The sequence below is a fragment of the Pseudorca crassidens genome, chromosome 9 (assembly GCF_039906515.1).
Source record: "Pseudorca crassidens isolate mPseCra1 chromosome 9, mPseCra1.hap1, whole genome shotgun sequence".
Taxonomy (NCBI): Eukaryota; Metazoa; Chordata; class Mammalia; order Artiodactyla; family Delphinidae; genus Pseudorca; species Pseudorca crassidens.
In genome coordinates this window covers 35,660,429-35,679,918 of record NC_090304.1, presented here as the reverse complement: position 1 = coordinate 35,679,918, position 19,490 = coordinate 35,660,429, and the positions used below count along the sequence as shown (strand labels likewise).

Below are 19,490 nucleotides of genomic sequence, written 5' to 3'. Positions count from 1 at the left end.
GTATTTGCTCACCATATGTACAAAAATTTACAAATACAGTTGATTTAAAAGCTAAATGTTAAAGCAAAACTTTGCAAGTTTTAGAAGACAACGTAGGAGCATATCTTCATGTTCTTCGAGAAAAATTTCTTAAGCTTAAAATATAAAGAATCTTTAAAGGAAATATTGATAAGTTTAATATGTAGAATAAAAAGATCTCATCACAGATGATCTTGACAACAAAATCAGTTGACAAAGACATAGTATCCATTAAAGAAATGCTATAAATCAATAAGGATTATTCTTATAACTCAATAAAAATTCTGGCAAAAGATACGAAAAGGCAGTTCCCCAAAGTGGAAACGTGAATAGCCAATGAATGTACTAAAAGGATTGCCACTTCAGTAGCTATCTTGGAAATGCAAATTAAAACCATTAGTAGATACAATTTCTTAGCCATCAGCCTGACAAAAATGAAAAAAAAACAAAACAGCAAAAAACCTGACAATGTTAAGTGTGAGGGAGACAGTTGGGAACAGGACACATACTCATTGTAGTGGAAACTTGCATTGGTAGAATACTACGGAGAACAGTTAGGGAGATTTTGTATAAAGTTGAAGATGTGTGTACCTTATGATACAGGAACCCAACTTACAGGTATAAGCACTGAAGAAACTCTTCTTTCTATGTTTCTTCATTGAAGAAACTCATGTACCCAAGAAGATATGTACAGACATTATCACAGGAACAATTTCTTTCTTTTGTAATTTCAGAAATTTGGGAAAAAACTATCACTGGGAGAAGGTTTAAATTGTGGTAAATATTAAAATCATAGAACTTGAATAAAAATTGATGAATTGCAAACATAATGTTGAATGAAAAAGCAAGTAGCAGGAGAACATTATGGTATTAAATCATTTGTATGTGTAAAAATCAAAACAGTCCAATTTATTGCTTATTTATACATTCACATGTAAAAAGGTAAATGCATGGGAATGATAAGCACTAAATTCAGACTAGTTTAACTTCTAAGAGGAATAAATGGGGATTTTATTAGAGATGGGTACCCAGAAGTCTTCAACTATAGTGATAACATTTTATTTAAGGTGGGTGGGAAATTCACAGGTATTTGCTGTAGTTTGGTTTCAACCCTTCTGTGCATCATAAATATTTGAAATTAAAAATCATGACATAATTTTTCAGGGTGATAATTCACATGTATGTGTATAAATATGTACATGTATCCATATCCATACAGGTGATTTTTTTCATGTCCTATGATTTTCCACATGTCCAAGAATCATCAGAAATTTATCTCTCTGTTCCAAACTGGCTCTCACTTATGCTATTTCTTGTTTTGTAGCTAGTTACCCACTGGTGAAGCTACACTTTTCTTAGGGGTCTTACCTCTGTAGTGAAGGGCAGCAACTGGTTCCCAGCCATGGAGATACATCAGAATCAGATGGGAAGAGTTTACAATTCAAATTTCTGTGCCTACCTAGACCCACTTGTTGAGAATCTGAACTGTAGGGTTTGGGAATTTATATATTTTTAAAAGGCCTTTCTCACTGGTTTTGATCTGTAGATTTGAAGGCTCAGATTTGAGTGCACTGACATAGGTGACATGTGTTGATGGTCTAGATTAGTGTTTCACCTTGGTCTCTCTAAAGATCTCACAAAATATAAGATATAGTCAACAATTAGCTTCTGCTTTAGTGTCTTTTTAGATTAGTGTCTCTCCAACTTTAGACTGCATCCAGGAGGGATTGTTAGAACACAGGTAGCTGGATGTCAATAAACAGTGGAGTAGGCAGCTCCAAGTTTCTTTACTTCCACAGAAACATCAAAAAATAAGCAGAAACTGTTAGAACCAACTTTGTCAGAATTTTGGCAAACATTAAATGTTTGTAGCAACCAAGTTAATTTTGAATCAAGAAAAAGGCAACATCAAAATAGCAGGAAAGCTTTATGGCATTTTTACTTGCCCTCGCCCCACACCAGCTACAGCTCAGTGGCAGTCTTGAAGATGTCAGCCCATGTTTCCAGTGTGGGAAAATGGTCCCTGGCTCTAGAGGGAGCAGAACAAATCTTATCTACAAATTATTTTGTATGTCTGTTCTGTCTGGGACTATCTGAAGGACTGATGCAAGGCACTTACCTCTATTTCACCTAACTCAGAATTCTCCCAGGCCAAAAAAATTGGTGGACATTTCTTGAAAATATTGCAAAGCTACCAAACAATCTGGGGCAAAACCTTACAGTTGACACACATTAGACAATCTAGAGATAGGAGGAAGAGCTGAGGAGAGAGATTCTTTGGGCAGTTTAAGGCATTCAAAAGCAGTCATGTATATGGGGAATTTAGAGAGCTATATGCATGCCCAGAGCAAGATTCATGCTCAGAAAAGACCTGAGAATACCGTAAGCGTTCACTTTGGGCTGATCCCTAGGATCAGTGCAAGCATGGCTAAGTGTTAAATGAGGGCTCCAGCATATAGCATGCTCTCCCCCAACTTTCCCCCTCTCCCAGCTCCTGGCATTCAAGGAAATCTTGGTCTAAAAACTGTCTGAACACAAGATCCAGAACAGAGATTTTAGTGACCAGACATAATAAGGAATACAGTCTCTATAAAAATAGTCAGAGGGCTTCCCTGGTGGCGCAGTGGTTGAGGGTCCGCCTGCCGATGCAGGGGACACGGGTTCGTGCCCCGGTCTGGGAAGATCCCACATGCCGCGGAGCGGCTGGGCCTGTGAGCCATGGCTGCTGAGCCTGCGCGTCCGGAGCCTGTGCTCCGCAGCGGGAGAGGCCACAGCAGGGAGAGGCCTGTGTACTGCAAAAAAAAAAAAAAAGCCCCCATGATTGGTTTAAGGCTCTGCTGTTGCTACCTTCAAGTTTTCAATAAGTTTTGAACAAGGGACTCTGCAAATTAGGTAGCTGATCCTGAATAGTTTATAGGGGGGCTTACTTGTTTCTTATTGGTCACATTATCTAGATTCTAAGATTTACCAGGGTCAGAACTGTGTCTGTTTTATTCAACAAGTGCTTCAAATAGTATCAGGTGCACCGTTGGCAGATGATGTACTCTTAACATGAATGAATAAATGCACTAGCTATGAATCTGCCTTATTTGTAAAGTGCAAAGATGTCTCTCATAAAGGTAATGCAGATTGTATAAGAATATATATATTAAAAGCACCCGGCACTTAGTAGGTTTTCAGCATGCATTCCTTCTCCCTCTTTCTTATGTATTTAATGCTCCGTATACGCTTAACTCTATACTGTAGTAAAGACAGGCACTTTTGCTGCCTTTTAGGGACTTCTGTTTTAGTTGGGAGCTTGTGATTAAGACAGGGAGAATAGTTTGTCCTGTTATCTATTCCAGCTTGATGAGTGTATGATTCTCTGTAGATATAAGGAATCCTTGTTTAAGAGCCCAAATACCTGATACAGGCAGAAAACACAACGGGTGTTTACAGACTTGGACGATCATTTTCCTGCGGAAGTGGGTTGTGGGGATGAGAAAGAGAGTACCAACAATTATTAACTGCTTTCTACGTTCTAGACCTAGTCTGGCTGTACATATATTATCTTAGTTAATTATGTGTCACCTTCAGAGAATCCTAATAAGGTAGTTACTATAATTGTCCCTCTGTATCCTGTTTCCAACACCCCTGTGGATACCAAAATCCATGGAAGCTCAAGTCCCTTATATAAAATCCATGTATGCTGTGAACTGTGCATCTGCGGTTACAAAGGGCCGACTGTGTTATCCCTACTGTGTAAATCAGGCAATGGGGCTCAGAAAGGTTAAGCAACTTGCCAGTCTCACGTAGTTTGCAAGTGATGGAAATAGGATTGAAGCTTAGAACTTTCTTTTTCAATATTTTTGCTTATTCAGTCAACAAATATTTTTTAGGGGCTTGCTTGCTATGTACTAGTCACTGTGTTAGATGGTGGAGTATTTCACTTAGGTATGCCATGTCCTCTGGAGGAGACAGACCTGTCTTTTTCCAGGGCTCTAGCCCAAAGAAACAGGTGGTCCCAGTGAGAAGCACCAAAAGGAGGTGGCAGTTCCACACACCACATCTCCCTAGGGAGCATTGTGATTCTCCTTGTTCCCCTATAGGAGTAGCGCCATCCAATAGCTCTTTAGAAGGAAACCTTTCAAAACTCATCTCCCTGTATACCAGCCCGTGTTTCATTCCATCCTTTGGTGAGATGAGATGGCTGGGGTAGGGGGAATGTATCACTGTCTCATTACAGAAATTATCTTGATCAATGCTGCAGAAATCTCCCTGTAAAAGAGGCAGTCACTTCTCCGATGACTTATCAGGCTTTTAATATATACCTGGTAGAAGCTGCCTCCTGGGTCCAAGAACCACACCTGCCTTTTGGCTCCAGAACTAAATAATGCTTATGTTGTGTTCTCAGGTTAAAACTGTATTGTTCTCTATTTTAAGTATGAATACATCATTTCATAGGCAAAGTAAAAGCAAAAGCTCACTTGTCAAACCTAATTTCTGGGTCCTGGTGCATCGTTAGGAATAGTGCAATGAAGGTGCTGCTGATAAAAGAGCAGAGGGTGGAATCGCTTGCTTGTTGCTTGGCTCGTAAGCCTCTGGCTTTAGTTACTTCCTATCAGAGACACAGAACACAGGCTGGGAATTTCTTCGCTTCAAAACAGCATTCATTTGAGAAAATAGTTGGCCAGTAGTGATAGACTTATCTGAATCTTCTGATTGTCATAGGTTTTCATTATCAAGGTGGTTGCCTACCGCTCAATTTCCCTTTGTTGCATTCTAAAATGATTATGCTGTCATTATTCCGAGGGTAAGCCTAGGTGAATCACAGTGCTTCAGAGGTTTGGGTGTTCTGACAGTTTCTAAATAGTTGAGATCTCATGGAGAATTCCCATCTCAAAGCCTTTCACAGAGGCCAAGCCTTTCTGTCTCTGTCTCTCGCTATTTTTCTGTCTGGTGAACTTGGGTCTGAAACCGTTCCCTTACCTGGACTTCACCGTCTCCTTAACAGCTGAGCTGTCACTGGGAAGTGAAATTACTTTTTTTTTTTTTAATGCCACAGCTGTTTTTTTTTTTTTTTTTTTTACCTCAGCTGGTTCCCATAATTCCACAGATGGTAAACATATGTTTATAGGCACATAGAAAAAGAAGCTATATTGGATTCCTCCCATCTCTAATTCTCACTTTTCCTTTCATGCAGAAAGTCAAAGTCACAGAACTGGGGAATCTTACATATTTGTAGATTAATATTTCTGTGCATTAAGGCTTTGGAAACAGCAGGACAGCTAATGATATGCTAATGAACTGACAGTTTTTATTGATCATAATGAAAGTCGACAAGTGTCTTTCTTGGCTTTTATGCAAGCTGGAATATTTTATTAACTGTCTTCAGGGCAGAAATACATAATTGGCTGCATTGTGAAAATCCTCCTTGTCGGTTTCCCAAGTCTTACTTTTTGCTAGCCTGTTGCCAAGGCTTGGGTCCTTGCCAGTTTATAAACAGAACACATCCTCATCCATATATTTACATGCCTTCCAGGAACTCTCCCCACCTCCTTTTCCTTTCCCTTTTAAAGCAATTTGTTTCAGTGCTTTAGCATACAAAAAAATGGAACCATTTTCTTCAATGTAAACAGAGATCTGCAGGGAAATAAGAGCGGTAAAAAAAGAATTAGCATTTGTTTGGCGGCAAAGCTGCTTTCATTTGTATCAGAAAGCTCCAGGTGTTAGTAGGGTTTGCCTAATAGTTATTCCATACAGAAGAGGATAAATAATGGCATAATTTTTCTAATCTTTTTATTGCATCTTCCTATATTCCTTACTGTGAAATGAGTAAATGTTCTTGGAACCACGGAAATAATGGGCATCAGTGCCCCAGACAAAAAACCCATAATGTATAACCTGCCTGGTACAAATTTAGTTTTCAGTGCCTGGTGAGCTGAGTGCAGGGGGAAGCAGAAGGTGGCAACAGGTGGATGTCACAAAGAGGAAAAAATATCTGTTTTTCTTCTTTCCATCGTACTGATAGTAAAAGCTTATTAATTTGGGTTCTGCCCCTTAGGGAATTTTTTAGATCCTCAGAGGGGCTGAGATCTACCATTGCACTAACAACAAGAAAATGGATTGTTTAGCAAATTAATAGTGCAAATAAGATTGCAGGGGAGAATGTTAGGCTACCTAAAAGGACCTCAGTTTTCCAGCATTGAAAAACTGTTTTAGCAAGCTGTTAGTATCTAATGCAAATAATTCATTATGGCTGGTTGAATACTATCTTTCCATGAAGGCAGCTAAGATAGAACCTCACTTTGATAACAGGACTTCCTTGTAGCACCATTTTGTGCTACAAAGCCCACATAACTGTGAGACTTTCTCAAATGATATATTTTACTTACACTGTGTTGCAGTGGCCCAGCCCTCATTTGGAGTTAGTAGACCTGTAGTTGATGGCCAAAGATTAAAGTGTCCTTTAGGAAAGCTAATTAAAGTATCAGAGCTTTAGATTTTTCATAGGTCAAATGACTAGGTAATCTGGCCCTAGATCAGTAGTTTTCATCGGGCATCTCAAAATCACCTCAGAACCACTGTCAAAATTTCATACATGACTGTGCTCCCTCACCCTCCTCTAAAATTCTGATATGTTCCCCTAGTTTAACAACTAGCATTCTACATGATTTTCACAGACTCTTAACAGCTGTGAAAATTATAGTTCAGTATTGCATCAGGGAGGAAGAAATTTTCCTCTACCCTTCTAGGTTCTTCTGACAAGTCTAAGAATTCAATTGACATGAGACCAATTAGCAGAAACTCAAAACAAATTTTAATAACATGTACACATGGCAGAGACCCAGGAAAACTGAGTAGCTTACCAAAAGAGCTGAAACCCTCACCTTAAATACTGTCTTCAGCTAAAGACAACAACAGAGAGTGTGGTGGTAGGTCTTTGGGACTCAAGGGGAGGTAGGCAATTCACACGGAGATGGCAAAGCAAATGTTCAGTAAATAAATGTTTGCTGGGCCATGCAGAGACAATGGGATGCAGAGTGCACGCTGATCTCTAAGTTGCCCCACCACACCTAGTTCATGTTCCTTGCAGATATTTCTGATGACAGTTCTATTCTGGGAACAGGCCCTCTATCTAAATTCTTTTAGGCAGTTAGGGGGAAGGTCAGAGTTTCTTCCTGAGTCTTTTGGGCCTTGATTGTTTTCAGGTCTAAATAATCTGCAAGCCAATGAGACATTTAGAGTGGCAAATTTTGCTCTCTTACAATTATATAATTTATAGTTTTTAGGAATTTGATGCAGGTTAGGTATTGATTGTACCTACTTCGTGAAATATACTATGATAGGAATGGCAGGGAAAGCTGAGGTGAAAACCTATGAGTTTTGCTTTCACGGTTTTTATAATTTAGTGATTTGGTTAGTTGCCATTCAGTTCCAAATCAGTAAGATTTTACTCTGTTTGTGTACTGGATCCAGGTGCTGCTTTCACCACTCTGAACTTGTAAGGAGTAAACACTCTTGCTCCAGAAAATCCAAGTGATTGACAACAGGGCAGGGTTTTTCAAAGTGGGCCCCTTGACCTTTCATGGGAATCCTTTGGGACGGCCTTTAAAAATGCCGATTCCTGGGCCCACTCCAACCCTCCTGAAACAGAGTCCGGGGTTGACCCAGGAATCTGATGTTAAACAAATACTCAATGTGATTCTTAAGAAACTGGCAGTTTGAGAAATACTGCTGTGGTGAATGGTACAAATGAGGTCCACTACTTATAGGCCCAGCCAGAGTTTTTCTTTTTTTTTTCAGTTAAGTGTAGATACATTTAAAGTGAAATGAAGAGAAATAATAGAAATTCTGTCTTTTTATCCCTTATTTCATCTTTTCTGGGGAGAAGTTGCTGTGCTCTAAGGTACATTTTCATCTATAGAAATCCTCCCAGATGATTTTTCTGGGAGAAATAAGGCTGATCGAGCTTCTTTGTTGCTTTATACTTTATAAAACTCCGTTTTCTAAAGAAAACTACAGGCTTAGCAAATGCTTCTTTTATTGACAGATGTCCAGGCACTAAATAGTTGGCCCTCCATCTGCAGGTTCCACATCCGCAGAATCAACCCATTTCAGTCTACAGTCGGTTGACTCCGTGAATGCTGAACCTGTGTGTGCAGAGGACCTACCGTTCTATGCCATTTTATATAAAAGACTTGAGCATCCACAGATTTTGGTATCTGTGGTGGGTGGGTGGTGGAGGGGGAAGGGAGGGTCCCAGAACCACTACCTTCCAGCTACTGAGGGATGACTCTAGTTCATATGACCATTCAGTGCAAGACCTTTTGGTTCTTATCATGGGGAGGTACTGGGATATATACACAGGTATGTATTTGTAGGTTCACATACATACACTCACACTTCTTTGGGTTACAGTTGGTATTTGTACAGTACATTGCCACCCTTCATTTAATCCAGCATGGAATTACATCCGTGCAAATACATTAGCATTTCCATCTTGATTCATTTGGCAAGAACATGTTTTTATGCCACTATGTGGGCTGACCCTCATGACCTCTTTTTCAGAAAAAATATCAAGTGCCTTGAGTTTTTGTGTTGATAGGGATTGAGATGCTGTCAGTTCTTATTGCCATTTTTGTTCGAGTCAACATCATTGATCTTCACCTAATGATCTGTGTAACACACACGCATGTGCCGGAGATTAAAAGTGGAAAGACAGAGGAGGGAGGCAGGTGGAAGAAAGGTGTGGGAGAGGCAATTGTTAAGAAAACAAAAGGAATACTGCCATGTATAATATATGTTGCTACAGGATAAGTGGATGGGAAATCCTTTTCAAATGGACTTTTTTTTTTTTTTTTTTTTTTTTGCGGTACGCGGGCCTCTCACTGCTGTGGCCTCTCCCGTTGCGGAGCACAGGCTCCGGACGCGCAGACTCAGCGGCCATGGCTCACGGGCCCAGCCGCTCCGTGGCATGTGGGATCTTCCCGGACCGGGGCACGAACCCATATCCCCTGCATCGGCAGGCGGACTCTCAACCACTGCGCCACCAGGGAAGCCCTCGAATGGACTTTTTATTTGTTTTGGCAAAGATAATACCATGACAAATATACACCAGGTTTCTGAGGGCCCTTTCCATGGCTGATAAAAATAAGAATGATTTAGGCTCTTCTAACCGGCAGATATTAGATAGACCTCATCCTTTCCTGGTACGTGTGCTTTTGCCACTTTGGCATCAGGGAGGGTGACCAACTGTCCCGGTTTGCCTGGGAATCTCTGTTTTAGCACTGAAATCTCTAAATCCCAGGCAAACCTGAATAGTTGGTCACTAGAACTTCATCCATATTCAGCCTCATTAGACAGATATTTTCTGATGTGTACTTAGTTCTCTCTGACGGGCTGTTCTTTGAGGGAAATCTATCACTTTGTCTGCTCGGGACTGATTTTTTCTTTTATCTTGAAAGTTAGCAAAAGCACAGAGATCTAAATTGTGACACTTTCAGTTTGGACGCCTGCTTCATTGACCCAGCACTTGAGTGCTAGAAGGTTCTGTAGCTTTTACATGCAGCACTTCTTTTTCCAGATGAAGCAACTGAAGCTCAGAGAGGGTGGTTGACTTATTAAGTCCAGCCAGTTAGCTACAAATGGATCCAGACCTTAAACCTTGGGCCCCTGACTGCCAATCCCATGCTTTTCTCAAATTCCTCACATGTGCTTGAAAGGCACCCTGGCCTCTCAAAGGAGTTAATTTGCTTTGAAAAACTGAGCAACTTTGTGCCAGGAAGAAGCTGATTGACTTAGACTGTGCTCCATTAATTGCTCCCTGTAATTCCCCGACAAGAGATGACAAATTCATTTTGAAGAGCTGTGGCAGGCACCTTCTTCCCATGGTGAGGCTGTCTCTTCTCTTAATCACGGACACTGCATCATCCTCGAAGAGGAAGAGGTTAATCAAAGTATCTAATTCGGAGGAAGAGGCCTTGTGACCCTGTTATTTCTATTAATATTTCCAATTAATATTTTATCTTGGAATAATAAGCAGAAACAGCATTTGCTGACTACCTTCTGCTGTTTAGAAGATGAGCACATAAATGTTAAATGTTGCTTCCTTTGAAAGACTCACCACACTATCATAAGCCTATATTTTATTTATAGATTAAGCTCAATATTCTGAACCAGCTTCTACATGTTCCATCCGTTCTGTAATATCTCTTCCATCAAATCAGGAAAAAATACCCTAAAAACGGAATCTTGAAATTCAATGTGAAAAATCCAAAAGCCAAGTCAATATTTTCATTGAGAGATGGTGGCCCCAAACACTTTCTTAAATTAGGGCTGTTCTTCCAGACTAAATTGCAGAATTAAAAGACCATCTTTTATCCACAGTGAGGTGTTGAGCAAATCTTAAGACTCACCAGCAAAGACTCATGTTACTCAAGTAGCTGAGAGCAAGGTTCTTAAGGAGTTTTCCCCATGTCTAATTTTATTTCCTGGACTAAATGAATCAGTAGAGCATTTTAGTCTAATATGTTCCTATTGTCGCTTTTTCCCACTTAAAAAAATCCTGTAAATCAGCAGTATTTAACGTTCCAAGATGACTAGGGCATTGAGGAGAATTTTTATTGCATCAATGTCTTTATAGTTGGACAGTTTGAGAACATTGACTGATGGATCCTTAGTTCTATGATATCATTAGCATAAACCAGTGGTAAGTAATTGTAGCTTTCTCAAGATGAATGGATATTTTGAGATTTTGTAGAAGAGGATGGTTTGGAGTAGGTCAGTGTGCACTAAGGCCAACTCACCTTCTGAGTATGGTTATCAGTCTTGCTAAAAAAAAAAGAAAAGAAAACTTCCCTGCAGAGAGCATGTGACAGGGGCCATTTGAACTGGTAACTGTAATACTGATTGCCACCTCTCTATTCTGTTATCAAGGGGATTATCCAAGATGGGAAAATCATCTTTATGCCGAATGGATACATAACACAGTGTCCGAACCTGAATCGCAGTAAGTAGCAACTTAAAGCATTTCTGAATTATTAATATTATATAGCTTGTTGATAATATCAGAGAAGCACTTCAGGAAGGATACAAACAAACTGTTTACATTGTTGACTTATGAGGTGGTGGAGTTAGTGAGAGATTTTATGTATACTAAAATACTTCTGCGTCTTTGGATTTTTAAAAAGCTTATGTATTTGTAGAATAACATTTGAAGGTAAGAAGAGATTATGTGAGCAGTTTTGGGTCTGTAATGTTTCATATAATTATATAAATATATGTATATAAACTATTTTTTAAACTTCTTGACTTGGATATATATGAGTGTACTTTTGCTGCTTCTGTGATCATTCACAATTCTTTAGTCCCAATAAAAATGAGAGTTTAGTTTAAATTTAAAAATGTTTTCAAGGTAAAAACATACTGTCCTTTTCAGTTAGTCCTTGTTCCTTTCTTTTTGCTTATTAATAAAAGGAAAAGATCTAGATCTGAAATCCTCTGTGAATTCACTCCAATTTTGAAGTCACACTTAACCAGAAAAGCGAAAACACTTTTATATAGCTAAACAACTACTGTTTAAAAAATATATATATTTTTCTGTTAGCACAGTAGCAACATTTATTTTATATTTTCTTTATTGAGCTTGTCCAACTTGCAGTGATTTCTTAAGCCTGGTGCAAGGAATAATGGATTTACAAGAGCTTTTGGCCAAGATGACTGCAAAAGTAGGTATCTAAATTTCACTCGTGATGTTTCATTTCTTTGTCCATCCTATCTGGAGTTTAGAATGATATGCTGTAATGGAAACATTTTTAGTGTTGGCATCTGCGATATGTTACTATAAAATGGTTTATTCTTTTTTGAAATAGGACAACCTATAGTAAACATAACCATTTGCGCCTTTGATACTGTTAGACGGTATCAAAATACTTAGTTGAAAAATGTTTGGAAGAAAAGCAATATGTATCACTGTATATTCCCTGGGAGTGGAAAAGGAATTTGCCCATTGGCTATTAAACCAGTAACACTGAGAGATGATATATGGTCAGAGTCACTGCTGCTTATAAGCTAATGCATTTTGGATGCAAGAATCATTGCCAGTAGTCGGAAAGGGCAGAATAGCTATTGTTAGGAACAGATTATTGTCACAGGAAGGCATTATATCACATTTCTAATATATGATGCATTTCAAAACTGGTCCTGAGTTAAATAGTGAAGGAGGCAAAGTTTGCCTTTCAACACCTTCAGTTTTATAATTCTGCATCTTTCCCTCCTCCCCATGATTCACTTAACAAGCATCTTTTGAGGATCTGCTATTTGCCAGGCACTGTGTTAGGCACATAGGAGGCAGTGATGAAGAGGATGTGATTTCTACCCCAGAGACGTTCATATTGAGCGGCAGAGCCGGGAATGTAAACGATTAGGGGCTTTGATAATATATACTCATAACGTTTAGATGGATAATGAAAAGCCCTGAGCCTTGTGAGGAAAGGCGCTGAATAAATAGAAAACGTGGCCGATGCTGTTGTTATGATACCGATCAGTCGTGGACATGAGTTCTAGCCTAGGGCAGAGAAAGAATTTGGTTGGCCCTAAGAGACATTATGCTCTGCAAAAGGGAGAATTTTAATAACAGTGAAAATGATACCTCAATCCTATTCTACCTGCGGCTCTGACTGCTCCTGCCATCAGCCATAGCACGTGGAAAAAATCAGTGGGTAGGTCGGTGTTTGGGATGTACGGCTGTATTTTGGACTCAAAGACTCTGCTGCTGAAGATAATGTTTCTGCTTCAAACTAGGTCTCTGGCCAAGTCCCCTTTTTGTCTGCAAAGGAGAGCACTTTTGTAAAGAGAGAAACTAAAACTGAGATTCGAGAGATTCTTTTCACTTCAGAGTACAGTGGAAATGTGAAACGTAGGCAATAATTTCTCTTCCCAGCTTGTGGCATAGAGAAGCTTTTATGTCATATCGTCTGAAGCAGCTTGATCTCAATACTGTTAATTATATTTTAGATCGCTACCAAATTTTTGGAACAAGAAACATGCCACTCAGCCTCAGGTGACTGTGGTTCTCCATCTCCTGGTGATGAGAGTGCCCTTTTTCATTCTCATTCTTTCCCATTGCAGGAATGTCATTTTTCTCTTTTTAGCTGTACATTATTATCTAACAGCCACATTGAGCTCTGTCCACAAAACATTATTATGTAAAATGGCCATTTGTGAGGCAGAAGGTATTTAATTGTGAGCAGAAATGGTTTAATCCACCGTCTAAACACCCCCAGCACTCTGGAAGACTTATAAAAGTCTATTTCTTTCAAACCGTGAATAGAATTATAATTAGAAAACTGAGTACTTCCATCTTCACTGCAAAATTTGGAGTCTGTGATAATCTAGAAGAAGAGTTGGCAAACTTTTCTTGTAAGGAGCCAGCCAGTAAATTTTAGTCTTTATAGATCAAGAAGCAAAATTGAGAACATGATGTATATACCTATTTCACTTCAATATAATCAATCAATATAACATGAAAGGGGGCTTCCCTGGTGGCTCAGTGGTTAAGAATCTGCCTGCCAATGCAGGGGACACGGGTTTGAGCCCTGATCGGGGAAGATCCCACATGCCGCGGAGCAACTAAGCCCGTGCACCACAACTACTGAAGCCTGTGCACCACAACTGCTGAAGCCCGCATGCCTAGAGCCCATGCTCTGCAACAAGAAAAGCCACTGAATGAGAAACCCGCACATCTCACCTCAGTGAAGACCCAATGTGGCCAAAAAAATAATAGTGATAATAATTAAATAAATTTATAAAAGAAAAAAAATATAACATGAAAGGATGCTTAACATTGCTAATCTTCAGGGAAATGCAAATCAGAACCACAATGATACATCACCTCACACCTGTCAGAATGACTATCATCAAAAAGAACACAACCAACAGATGCTGGCAAGGATGTGGAGGAAATGGAACCTTTGTACACTGTTGGTGGGAATGTAAGTTGCTACAGCCACTGTGGAAAATGATATGGAGGTTTCTCAAAAAAACTAAACTAGGACTACCATATGACCCAGCAATTCCATTCCTGGGTATATATCCAAAGAAAACAAAAATGCTAATTCAAAAAGATACATGCACCCTAGTGTTCATAGCAGCACTATAAACAATTGCCAAGCTGTGGGAGCAACCTAAGTGTCCATCAACAGATGAATGGATAAAGAAGATGTGGTACACACACACACACAGAGGAATACTACTCAGCCATAAAAAGAATGAAATTGTGCCATTCACAGCAACATCAATGGACTTGGAGGGCATTATCCTAAGTGAAATAAATCAGACAGGGAAAAACAAATGCTGTATATCACTTATATGCGGAATCTAAAAAATACAACAAACTAGTGAATATTTTAAAAAAGCAGCAGACTCACAGATATAGAGAACAAAATAGTGGTTACTAGTGGGGAGAGGGAAGTGGGGGAGGAGTGATATAGGAGTGGTAGATTAAGAGATACAAACTATTATATAATAAGCCACCAAGATACATTGTACAACACAGGGAATCTAGCCAATATTTTATAATAACTATAAAGGGAGTATAACCTTTAAAATTGTGAATCACTATATTTTGCACAGGTAACTTATATAATGTATTGTACATCAACTACACTTCCATAAAAAAATAAAATATAACTATTGAAAAATGTAAAAGTTATTCTTAGCTCACAGGCCATACAAAAATAAGTGCTGGGCCAGATTTGGTCCATGGACCTTAGTTTGTCAACCCCTGATCTGGAATAAACTGGAAAGATATTCATATTAGGTAATATTTATTGAGCATTTACTATGTGTTAGTTACAATGCTTAAACTTTTATATTCACTCTCTCTCTAATCCTTCCAGCAATCCTCTGAGCTAGGTTTATTAGCCCACTGTCCAGATGAGAAGACTGAGTCCCAAGAAAGTTATGTAGCTTTTCCCAAGAAAAGTGGATGGCAAAGCCAAGGCTCAAACTTAGATTCTGTAAGTTGGATCATAACCGAGGAAGTTTATGGTTGGAGGAGAGAAGATTAGAAAGAGAACCAAAAGATATAAAGAAGGAATGACTGATGGAGAGAGGGAGGTGAAAGCTACCAGTAGGAGGATGGCGATACCAGTGAGAAGAAGAATGAGCCCATAAGACGAGAGGAAAAGAGAAGTGTGTGTTCAGATGGTACCTGTTGGGAGTGAAACGTTAGCATAGAGCTTGTGGCAGCTTTTGAAGGAGGAATGTCAGGGCAGGGACAAGCCCGCTTAACTCACCCATCTGGTTACAGCCACTTGTTTTCCTTAGATAGATGTGGGAATTTTCTGAGTCCTGGGTTTACATTATGTGTCCTCCTGCCAGGACCGCACAGGGGTCACTGCTATTGCATTATCTCCTTAAGGGTTTTCAGATCATAGGGACTGCTCAGAATCAGACTGCTAACCTAGGATCCGCCAAGTGAATTCTCAGCAAAGAATTCTTTAAGACTTCTGAAGGAAGATATTTCCCTCTAGCCAGTGCCATGGTCTGAGTAGGAAGGTCTTCCTTCTGAGCCTGGTGCAAACCTTGTTTCCTTTTCGTTCACTCTTAAGCTGAGGGTACAGCCCTTTGGGGCTGTACCTTGATGTAGGAGTTTCCTTTAAGACATCCCATCTTGGGCAGACCCTGTTCTCTATTTCCTCTCCCTGGCCCCCTGTGCGAGGTGGGAGCTTGAGGGCTCCATGTTTTGGCTAACGTCATGGAGGTTGGCTTTGGTGCTCACTCGCCTTCCTGGATCCCTGGCTGTCAGTTTGTTTTGGCCACTGTGGCTTTATTCCTTTTCTGTCAGCTCCTGTGATGATTTTTAAAAGTTACGATTTGTGTATATTGTCCAGCATTTTAGTTGGTTCAATTGGTGAAGTCTTTTAGGGTACCTAGTCTGCCATCTTGGTGGAAGCAGAGTGTAATACACCTCTTGGCAGAGTGAAGGAGATGGAGTCTGGAGGGATAAGACGAACTGGAACTCAAGTAGGGTTCCTGGGTGCAAAGGGAATTCTGTGGCGCCAAATCGACCTGGATTTGGGCTTTGCCTTTAGTTAGATAAGCCTATCATGGCAAGATTTAGCTGATGGGTTTGGAGGTTTGGTTTGAGTTGCCCAGCAGCTGTGATTAAAATAGGCATTAGTCATGTAGATCATGGTGGAGATAGAAATGGGCTTTGGAGTAAGATTCATCTGATGTTGAATCTCATTTTTATCACTTCTTTGGTTGTTTGCAGCCTGGAATGAGTCAGTGGTCTCATTTCTAGCTGCAGTTTCCATGTATGTAAAATGGTGACAATTATTCTTCGTTTTATAAAGATTGCATTGAAAGTTGCTGTCAGAGCCCTGGTCTAGAGCCAGGAGGTTTTGGAAAACAGCAGAAAGTCCTCACACTTGGGTCACAGTGGAAGCCATGGAATCCTACCGGAGAGCGAGCCCAGCGCACAAGCTGGACAGGAGTTGGTAGCCAAAGTCACATCAAACCAAACAGACACAGACACCAGATCAGCTCAGGGTTGTGCCTAGGAGGGCTTGCTCTTCCTTTTCTCCTTTCAAAGTATAGGGTGATTGAAAATGACTGTGCCCTTGCTTGATGTAGGAAAGATCAGGGAAGCAGCTTGCATGTAGCGTCAGGTGACAGAGGTCAGGGTACAGAAGAGCCCTCTTGAAGAATCCCAACATTGTGGCAAAACCATACTTTTTCAAGGGGGAGAAGGTGCAGGGAAGCGGTCCCCTGATACTTCCCCTAAGTGATCCACAAGAGACCACCAATCCCCTGGCTTATTCTGGAAATTCTCCCAGGTAGTCTCTACACTGTGGGAACCACAAACCTGCTGAGCCAGGTACACAGCGATAGGATCAGGCTGTGTCCTGCTCTTGCATCCCACCTGTGCGGTAATCACATTCTTCCTTCAAGCTCAGGAGAAGAGATGCTGAAGATGGGGAATTTCTTGATTACTTCTGTTTAAATCTTTGACAAATCTATTTATGTAAATCAAGCTTGGAGTGGCGTTTCAGCTTGTAACATTGGATTTTGAGACTTTCATTGTTTCAAGGAGCTCAATAGTGATTTTTCAATTAAGCTTAAAGGTTTAATACAATAGATTTCTTTTTTCCCTTTTATATAGCAAATGCCAAATAAATAATATTTCAAAGGAAAAAAGAAATCTACTGCATGACTAATGTACTTAGATTCATTCATTGACCTCTTACTGTGAAAAAGGCCTCTGCTGTCTGTCTTTGAACGTGTAGAGTTAAGAATAAATGATTCGGTCCATGGTTGCTTGGATAAGTGCGCAAAGGTAAAACAAAAAAGAGTTGTAGATTTGATACCGTATCTATTTTGGATCTTCAGGCATTCTTAGAGAAAATGGCAGGTAGTGTAGAAATAGCTTTTGAAAATGAACTTGTATAAATTCAGCATGCTAATGCCAGTGACAGAAAATGTAATTCATTTTTTAATTCAGAGTTGTTTTTCTCCTTTATTGTGGCTTCAGGATTTAAGCAGGGGAAAAGGAAGGCAAGATTACATATTAAGTGCCTTTGAAAAATTAGCTTTTTGCCTTAATATTCCTTTGTCTTGGTGTCTGTCTGATGCATTCTTATCATCACAGAGATTAGGGTTTTTTACTGTTGTCAGAACAGGCTAAATATATTAAAAATTTAAAGACAGTACTCAGAAGGGAAGCAAAATCGGCCTTGAGAATAGCTTCCATTGTATTAAAATCGAGGCTTTTCCTTGCGGTTGAGTTTTGTAGGGGAGCATAGCTCAGCTTTGTTGGGCAGTCCTGGAAATTGACAATATTGCCTTTAGGCAAAGCTCCTGGATTTACAGGAAACTTGGGTAGATACAGAATAGCCTTTTGAACTAGTCCATAAGAAGTCCCCTTCTTGGAGTGATACAGACACTAGGGTTCTTCCAGACTTTCAGAGTAAGACAGGCACTTTCCTCTCACAAACAGATTCCTCATCCTGAGCCACTTTTAGGAAAGATTCCCTTCTAGTTCAACTCTTCCTTGTTCATTCCACGGTCATATGTCTATCACTACCTTATGTGGGAACTACTGAGGCTATAGAAATGAAGTAAAGATAATATGTGATGAGTTATCACTTCCTTTTTATTATCTCTTACCAATACACGGTTTTGGTACTTGGTGTCATCAAACTCTTGGAAGTATATGTTATCTGCATTTCCTAAAAAATTCCCAGAGAACGTAATTACCGTCGATTCTGGATGCTCTATGATTAAGCTGGAGATTTAAGTGTAACTTGAATGTTTGGAAGATCATGTATAGTAGAGTCATAGGAAGCTAACTCTTAGGCACGGTCGACTCAGTTTTTTCGGGGTTGATTATAGTGCATGTGGTTTGTTTAGGATTCTATTTGTTCTTTTCCCTTCCTCTTGGTACTACCCATGGCAGGCAGACGAGGAACAAATTTTCTTGAGAAATTCCAAAAGTTTAGAGCAAGAGATGGAATAAATGACAAAAACCAAGGTTGAATTCCATTTCCAAAGAGTAGCACTGTTATGAGTAATTGAGAGGAGCATGTACGGAGTGGAACCATAGAAAATGTAGAAAGATGGTAGAAGTCATCATTAGCCAGGTTCAACCATTATAACTAAAATGTTGCCTCCAAATAGTCTTAGTTGGGATCAAAAATTGATTCAATCTCCTGTATGGGGAAAATACTCAAGACGGGGATATATAAGTATGATTGAGAAGGAAAAGGAACTGTGTGATGAATTTTTAGAAAGTGGTATTTGTTCTTCTGTCATGACCTTCTCTATGTAAGGAGAAAGGAAGAAGGGTGAGATTGCTACCAGGCCAAGTTACTCCTTGGTATGGATGTGATGACAGAGAGATCACACCACATTTCAAGTTTTTTTTGTACCATAGTTTTGAAGGCAACCTGGAGTCGCCTACATGGACAATGGTCAAGAGGGAAGGTTGGAACCATATCACGAGGAGCTGTTAGGGGAACCTGGCGGGGCTGACTGTGGTCAGGGGCAGGCATGAGGACAGGATAACCTCAAATGTTTGTAGAGCGGTTAGATTTACTCAGGATGGGCCACAAGGCAAAACTAGGTCTAATAGGAAGAAGGGAGAGAAATTTCACAGCTCAAGCTAAGAAAGACATTTCAAATATCCAGAGCTAACCAAGAAAAGTAGCTTTCGTTGGAAGGTAATGAGTGTCCCATCACAGTTACATGTGCAAACAGGGGCTGGATGACCACTTGAAGGGGTTACTTGTCACGTCATTTAAACTTTATAAACTCTTTCAAATCGGAGATTCTAAGATTGCATGTTTAATGGTAGCAGTTGGGTGACCTAAAAAAGGAAAAAGCTTTTCTTTTCTTTTCTTTCTTTTTTTTTTTACAAAGTCCTCATCTCACCCGGGGGTTTGGTTGCCTCTCTTGAACTTGTCTGAACACCAAAGTGGATTCTGGGG

At 39.8% G+C, this 19,490-nt stretch overlaps 1 protein-coding gene across 2 annotated transcripts in view; it reads left to right on the top strand.

Annotated features, from left to right (window-relative positions):
* Nucleotides 1–19,490, top strand: part of NELL1 (neural EGFL like 1) — an 865,825-nt gene that overhangs the window by 177,021 nt on the left and 669,314 nt on the right. For both annotated transcript variants that reach the window (XM_067749619.1, XM_067749618.1), the window contains exons 6-7: nt 10,936–11,008; nt 11,644–11,726. In XM_067749619.1, the coding sequence (XP_067605720.1) occupies nt 10,936–11,008; nt 11,644–11,726 (156 nt within the window). The remainder of the gene's footprint in view (nt 1–10,935; nt 11,009–11,643; nt 11,727–19,490) is intronic.